Raw genomic sequence first — 7,433 nt, 5'->3', positions numbered from 1 at the left:
AGGAACATTGTTTAAGGCCAGGAGTTTGAGACCAGCCTGGGCAAAATGGTGAGACCCATTCCTACAAAGTATTTAAAAAGTAGTTGGGCATGGTGGTGTGCACCTGTAATGCTATCTACTCAGGAGGCCGAGGCAGAAGGATCACTTGAGTCCAGGAATTCGAGGTTACAGTGAGCTATGATTGTGCCACTGCATTCTACCCTGAGCAACAGAGCAAGAGATTATCTCTAAAATAAAATAATAAATATTATAAAAAGAGATAATGTGGTCAAAACCAGGGTGTGATCTGTGGTCCAATAACAACATTTGGTCTTCTTCCCTGTTTCCTGACAACCAGGTCCTAAAACATTTGCAGTCTCCTCAGTGATAAACATGACTTCAATATGGCAGGGGGCTTAGAAAATACTCAGGCCACTCCCCAGAAACCCTGTCTCAGAGTATTATGTACAAGACCAATGAATCATTTACATAACAAGCCCTAGAGGTAAGGCTGATGCTCAGACATGTGAGATCCATGTTCAGCTGGTGGTAGGTGTGTTACCAAACTAAACTGGGGTCCACTCACCTGGGGCAGTAAAAGCAAACATCCACACTGAGATTATAGTGGGAGAAAGGAGGGCATTTATGTGCAGGGCGCCAAACAAGGAGAATCGGGCAACTCATGCTTAAGACCTACCCTTTTTGATGTCTCACAATCAAGGATTTTTAAAGGCAGGGGCAAATTTCGGGAAAGCAGAGTTACAGGCAACATCATAAATCTATGCCTAGAAGTGATACACTGCTTCGGCCTTAAAAGGTGGAAAATCCTGATGAGGGAGCTTACAGGTCTTAAGTAGATTTAAAGATTCTATGATTTGTGTGATCTGGAGACCAGCAACATGAACTCCAGCATTGTCATAAATACAGAATCTCTTGCTCGACTCCAGACTTCCTGGATCTCAGCACCACGTCTGGGTGATCCCTGTGCACATGGGAGTTCCTTGTCTAAGTGTCCTCTAGACTTGGGGTCAGAACTATGCAGTCTGCTCTGGGTGTAGTCTGATCACATCCCTTACAACTCGAGGTCCAGGGTTCAGTCCGTGTCCTCATTCTTTTCCACAGTCAGTCACTCCCTTGGTTCCCTCATCCATGCTTGAGGTTTTAAGTATCGTTCATATGGTATGAGCTCCTAAATCTATTTCTCCTGCCCAGTCTATTTCTCCTTTCCTCTAATCTCTGGAGTTGTCTGTCCAAATTCCACCCCAGCTCCCCCACCTGCATTCCTAGTAGACATCTCCACTGAGTGCCTGTGATGCCCCCTCCTCAGTATGCTCCTGCCAGAGTCTCCCCATCTCCACTGACAGCAGCTCCACCTTTCCTTCTACTCACTCATTTTACAACTATGGGTGTACTTGATTCATCTTTCTCACACCACAGATACAATCCATTGACAAATGCTGTGAGTTCATCTTCAAATGCATCCAGAATCCCCTCACGTCCCACTCTTTCCCCTGCTCACAGCCCAGTCAAGGTAACTGACATCTCCAGCCTGAAATACTGCACTCGCTTCCTACTGTTTTCCCTTCTGCCTCCCTCGTCCCTCACCTCTCAATTCTGTTCGCAGCACAGCAGTCAGAGAGATCCTTTTAAAACATAAGTTATATCATGGCCCTCTTCTGCTCAAAAGTGTCCTTTAACTCTTCATCCCACTCAGAGTAAAGGTCAGATCCGACCCCATTCCCCTCAAGCCCACCTGCTCTGGCCGCACCTCTGACCTCACCTCAGTTTCTCTCTGTCCAGCCCTCCTGGCCTCCTGGTTCTTCTGGGAACACAGACACCTTCCTGCCATAGTGCATTTGGACTGGAGGTTCCTCTACCTGGAAAGAACTTCCCCAGACATCCTCATGTCCCTCAAATCCTTCCTCAAAGGTCACCTTTGCAACAAGGCACACATTGACTACCCAGCACAATAGCCACCTTCCCTGTCCCCACTGCCCACATCCTGCATCACCTGCCTCACAGCACTTACCACCTTCTAGCACTTTCCTTCCTAACTCTGGTTATAGCATATCTATCGTCTGCCTCTTTCCACTGGAACATATGCTACAAAAGACCAGAGACTTTTCTGATTTTACTTCAGTGGTGTTCCCAGATGCAGGACCATTCTGTCCCATGTCTGGCCAATGACAAAGGTCAGTTGAATGAATGATCACTGTAGAGCACCTCCCTATTCTAAAGGCAGTATCTTTATTAACATAGCCTTAGGCCAAATGCTGCTTTGTGGCAGCTACAGCACAAGGTCCCCTCACACTGAGATAGAGGCCGCCTATGTTTTTCTCAGCAGTGCTGCTTGTGTGTCCTCCCTCCCCCATCCCTCTTTCTACAGCAACGCCCCCAGTGCCCCCACCCCAGCACATTGCAGCTCACAACCAGGTTCTCTCTTCAGGAAAGAACAGTCCTTGATGATGGGTCCAATTTCACAGACAAACATAAGTCTAAATTAGACTCTGCTTTATACATTCATGAGTTGGGATTGGATTCAGCACTAAGATCACTAGAACCAGGGCAGGGAGAGAGGGCAGGAGAGCAGAGCAGAACAGAAGCTCTAGAAGCAGGGCAGGAGGTGAATGGCTCTGAACATTTGTCTCAGAATACACAGAGACCCCCATGTGCAGGGGCTGCCCTCGGCGACGTCGGAGCCTCTGTGGTCACAGCTCCCGCTGGACAAGTTTCCACTGAAGGGACAAGGACGATGGAGCAGTGAAGGTGACCCAGTCGAGGACTGACCACACAAAGTCCATGAAGAACTGAACAGCAACTAGGCACAGGCCCCGTCCACACTGGGCTCCTCACTGCCTTCTCCACCCCCCCCGTAACAGACTCAGCACAGTGAACATGCGGATTCTGGAAGGTTCTCAGGTCTTTATTTGCGCTCTCAAATACTAGGAATTGATTTATTTAATTAGTCCATCAACCTCTCATAGCAGATATTTGAGAAAACAAATTTATATTCAGATTCTTATTTTCAGTAGGGAAGTAAGAAGTTGCAGCTCAGTGCACATGAAGTTGAGACTGAGATGGAGACATCCAGCCCCACCTCTCTGGAACAGGAAAGATGACTGGGGAGGAAACACTGGTCAGCGTGGGAACAGGGGTCACGGTGGACACGGGGGTGGCTGTCTCTCCACCTCCTCACATTATGCTAACAGGGACGCAGACACATTCAGATGCCTTTGCAGAAAGAGATGCCAGAGTCTCTTCAAAAGGGAGGCGTGAAGAAATCCTGCTTCTCAGTTCCACACAAGACAATTGTCTCAGGCTACAGAAAACAAGTCATGAACAAAAAATTCAAGTCAATCATGGTAAGTGATGACACTCCGAACAGCCACCACACACTCGAAATGTTACAATCAAAGAATCTCCATTACCGAGGCCTTTCCCCTCTGCCCCCCAACCCACTCAACGCCAAGAATCTCACCTTTTCAAGCCACGAGAGACTCATCAGAGCCCTGGGGACTGTCCTTGGCTGGGGTAGAACAAAAACAGGACCTGGTCAGAGCCCGCAGGAGACATGGACAGGAGGAATTATGGGGTGGGTGAGCTCCTCCACACTCCCACCCCCACCACTTACACACAGCCTGAAAGTAGCTCCCTCCTTTTCCACCTGTGGGAAGAAAATGTCCTGTGAGTGGGCTGGGAGGAAGCAAGGCCGTAAGATCTTAGAGGAACCTCCTAGTCTTGGACCCAAGAGAAATTTCCAGAACTATGACTACAGACCCAGGGCAGGATCAGGGAACAGGAGGAAAGCAGCTGTGTGTCCTGGACCAACTGCCCTCCCAAGGTCTGTCCTTAGTAGGGACCTTCCCTTGACTCACGAATGCTGGAATCAGGACCCAATACCATAATCATCAAGGTGATACATCCTCCTTCACTGTCACATTGCTACACAAGAGAGTAAGTGCTGGCACACAGGGCCCCAGGCTGGGTTAGCCCCTGTGTGGATGCTGCTTCCCAGGAATGAGGCAGGGAACACTTCTACCTGGGGCTTGAAACCCCCAGAGGGACAAGAACACCCAGACCCCACCCCTCACCCCTTCCCTACCTGAGCTCTTCCTCCTCCACATCATAGCAGCGACCACAGCTCCGGTGACAACTGCTAGGACAGCCAGGCCAGCAACAATGCCCACGATGGGGATGGTGGACTGGGAAGATGGCTCTGGGAAAGGAGGGGAAGATGAGGGGCTCTGACCCTGCTGAAGGGCTCCAGAAGGGCTCCTGCTTTCCCTGAGAAGAGACATGACCCTTCATCCCACTCCTTACCCCATCTCAGGGTGAGGGGCTCCGGCAATCCCTCGTGCTGCACATGGCACGTGTATCTCTGCTCTTCTCCAGAAGGCACCACCACAGCTGCCCACTTCTGGAAGGTTCCATCTCCTCCTGGCCTGGTCTCCACAAGTTCAGTGTCCTGAGTTTGATCCTCCCCATCCCGCTGCCAGGTCAATGTGATCTCCGCAGGGTAGAAGCCCAGAGCCCAGCACCTCAGGGTGACCTCATGGTCAGAGACGGGGTGGTGGGTCACGTGTGTCTTTGGGGGATCTGATGGGAAGAGCCAGAAAATTCAGGCGCTTTGCATCTCTCATGGGACACTCCAGCAGCACGCATGTGACCACCCTGAGAATGGACAGGACACTTGGGGTGGGGAAGGGAGCACAGAAGCCAGACACCAGCCTGGACACAGGCATCTGGGATAATCTCCTATTCCTTGGAGAGTTCTAGTCTCTGAGGGAGGAACAGGGACTTCTGGTCCTGACCTGAGTGGAGGCCGAGGGACTCAGAAAAGCTGGAATCAGACCTTCAAACGCATTTAGTGTGAGGCAGAGAACAAGGCCTGAGAAAAGTTCACGGTTCCCAAGGCTGCTGCAGGGAATAAAGGGCACCCCTGATCAGTATTCTGGGGACTGCCTTCCCCTCCATGTCGAGACGTCATCCCTTAATTGTCCTAGAGAGCAGAGGGGGTCTTCAGAGGAAACTCAGGAAAACTCATGCCATTCTCCATTCAAGGGAGGGCGACATTCTAGCGCTGATCTCATTTTCCTCCCCTCCTCATGGGAGGCCATCCCGGGCGATCTAGAGGTGATGGGGAAGGCTCCCCACTGCCCCTGGTACCCGCGCGCTGCAGTGTCTCCTTCCCATTCTCCAGGTGTCTGCGGAGCCACTCCAGGCACTCGCCCTCCAGGTAGGCTCTCTGCTGCTCTGCCTCGCGGGCCGCCTCCCACTTGCGCTGGGTGAACCGAGCCGCCATGTCCGCGGCGGTCCAGGAGCGCAGGTCCTCGTTCAGGGCGATGTAATCCTTGCCGTCGTAGGCCAACTGGTGATACCCGCGGAGGAGGCGCCCGTCGGGCCCCAGGTCACAGCCGTACATCCACTGGATGGTGTGAGACCCTGGCCCCGCCCCCGCGGTCAGCCCCGCCTACCGAGCCCCGCCCCGCCCCGACCAACCCGCAGGGATTTTGGCCTCAACTGAAAATGAAACCGGGTAAAGGCGCCTGGGACTCTCCCCGGTCGAGGGTCTGGGCGGGTCCCGCGGCCTCGGGGCGGATCTCGGACCCGGAGACTCGGGGAGACCCGGGCCGTCCGTGGGGGATGGGGAGGGGTCGTGACCTGCGCCCCGGCCGGGGCCACTCACCCCCCTCGCTCTGGTTGTAGTAGCGGAGCGCGGTCCTCAGGTTCCCTCGGAAAGTCTGTGCGTTGCCCTTGGCTCTCCGTGTGTTCCGGTCCCAATACTCCGGCCCCTCCTGCTCCACCCACGGCGCCCGCGGCTCCAACCTCGGACTCTCGGCGTCGCTGTCGAACCACACGAACTGCGTGTCGTCCACGTAGCCGACTTCGAGATACCAGGGTTCCCGGCGGCCGGGCCGGGACACGGCGGTACTGAAATACCTCATGGAGTGCGAGCCTGGGGGCGAGGAGAGGCTGAGACCCGCCCGACCCTCCTCCCCGCGCGGCTCCCCGGGTCCTGCGCCCCCGCCTGCGGTCCCCTCGCTGCTCCCCGCAGAGGCCATTTCCCTCCCGACCCCGCACTCACCGGCCCAGGTCTCGGTCAGGGCCAGGGCCCCCGAGAGCAGCAGGAGGAGGGTCCGGGGCGCCATGATCTGCATCTCGGCGTCTGGGAGACTCTGAGCCCGGATGGGCGGGTGGGGACTTTAGATGAGACCGCGGCGACGCTGATTGGCTTCTCTAGACATCCGACACCCAATGAGAGTGGGAACTGGGACGCGTCACGAGTATCCTTGAGGAAGGACCCGACACAGGTTGGGAGAAGAAGTGAAACTACTGGAGTGGGGAATCCCCAACTGTGCGCCTGCCCAATCCAGACAATGCTCTGGGAGCCTGAGACCCTAAAAGCCACGCTCAGTACCTGGGACTTCGTCATGATCCCTCTTCTCCTACACCAACCTCTTTGTCACACTGTCTGCCTGAGTCCTGGACAAGGATCTGTCTGTGGAAACCAGGGAGAGACCCCCAGGTTGCGCCCAGCCCTTTCCCCTTCCCTACTCGTCCTGGAATCCCCGTCCCTGAACTGGACTCCCTGCCTCCCACTCCATACCTCTCCCCTTGGATCTTTGTGCAGGGAAACTGACCACGGGGAACTTCATGCCAGAGAGTGAGCTCGCCCTGGGAATGGAGGTGTAGAGACAGGGGTTTTCTCTCTAAACCTGGTGAAGTTTTGTCTGAAGGCACTACATAGAGATTCTCATAGAGACGAAGTTTCCTTTTTGTTTATTAATACAGTAGGTAGCACAATGTTGGTAATCCCTGAATGATTAGAAATCCAATTTGTAAAAGACCTGTGTCAAAACAGCATTACAAAGCTCCTAAGTTTTACTTTTCCAGACTATGGATCTGTGACTGAGTTGTTGCATTTAAAATTACGTTCATTCCCTAGTCCGAGTTTCTCTGTGTGAGTCCAGAACGTCTCCTGAATACAAAGAAGCAGGGTTTGTTACTGTCTGTTGCAACCGGGAGCCTGTAGTCATCACCTCAAAGTTGCGAGTGCTGCATGCAGACCCAATGCTCTTCACCGACGCTCAAGCACTGCCTGTTTTCCTGAACTATGCACATCCAAGCAGTGTGCATATTTTATCTGGACACTTGGTATTTTTGTAACTCTTTTTTTTTTAATCGTAAGGAGCCAATTAGTTTTTAGGAAGTCCAACAAAATGTATTGAATACCGAATGCAAAGAACCCGCTGCTAGGCTCTTCCACTGCTTTAGAATTCTTTCGTCTCTCCTTTTCCTCACCTCCTGCTTCTCCAGCCCTTCTCTCTGCCCCTCTCATCCTCACACACGCCCCGCTTCCCCTTAGTCCCGGCCACCCTGTCACTCCTGAATTGTGGCACTAACACGGTCCCTCACCTCCTGCCCATGTCTGTTCTCCCCACAGTGCTCAGCAG

General features: G+C 53.2%; 1 protein-coding gene across 3 annotated transcripts; it reads right to left on the bottom strand.

Moving 5' to 3' along the window:
* Window positions 1-2,881: 2,881 nt before the first annotated feature.
* On the bottom strand, window positions 2,882-6,166 carry LOC112616913 (class I histocompatibility antigen, Gogo-B*0103 alpha chain-like). Of its 3 annotated transcripts, XM_025373678.1 has the most exons (8): window positions 6,065-6,166; window positions 5,666-5,935; window positions 5,146-5,421; window positions 4,300-4,575; window positions 4,082-4,195; window positions 3,611-3,643; window positions 3,458-3,505; window positions 2,882-3,298 (listed from the first exon to the last, which is right to left on the bottom strand). In XM_025373678.1, exons 1-7 carry the CDS (start codon window positions 6,135-6,137, stop codon window positions 3,462-3,464), a joined length of 1,086 nt encoding a protein of 361 aa, XP_025229463.1. In that variant the 5' UTR covers window positions 6,138-6,166; the 3' UTR covers window positions 2,882-3,298; window positions 3,458-3,461. The 3 variants fall into 3 exon arrangements, with proteins under 3 accessions (XP_025229463.1, XP_025229462.1, XP_025229464.1); XM_025373677.1 differs by having other exon boundaries at window positions 5,666-6,166; XM_025373679.1 differs by lacking the exons at window positions 2,882-3,298; window positions 3,458-3,505; window positions 3,611-3,643 and adding an exon at window positions 3,699-3,748.
* Window positions 6,167-7,433: the final 1,267 nt, after the last annotated feature.

This window comes from Theropithecus gelada, unplaced genomic scaffold (assembly GCF_003255815.1).
Source record: "Theropithecus gelada isolate Dixy unplaced genomic scaffold, Tgel_1.0 HiC_scaffold_1350, whole genome shotgun sequence".
In the NCBI taxonomy this organism is placed as follows: domain Eukaryota; kingdom Metazoa; phylum Chordata; class Mammalia; order Primates; family Cercopithecidae; genus Theropithecus; species Theropithecus gelada.
The sequence above is the reverse complement of the archived record's forward strand: the minus strand, read 5'-3'. Positions and strand labels throughout refer to the sequence as shown.

Coding starts and splice junctions, on each gene's coding strand:
- LOC112616913 (XM_025373677.1), bottom strand. CDS start 6,137: ATGCAGATCATGGCGCCCCGGACCCTCCTCCTGCTGCTCTCGGGGGCC. Junction 3,644..4,081: donor GTGGAGGAGGAAGAGCTCAG/GTAGGGAAGGGG, acceptor TTCTTCCCACAG/GTGGAAAAGGAGGGAGCTAC. Junction 3,506..3,610: donor GAGCTACTTTCAGGCTGTGT/GTAAGTGGTGGG, acceptor GTTCTACCCCAG/CCAAGGACAGTCCCCAGGGC.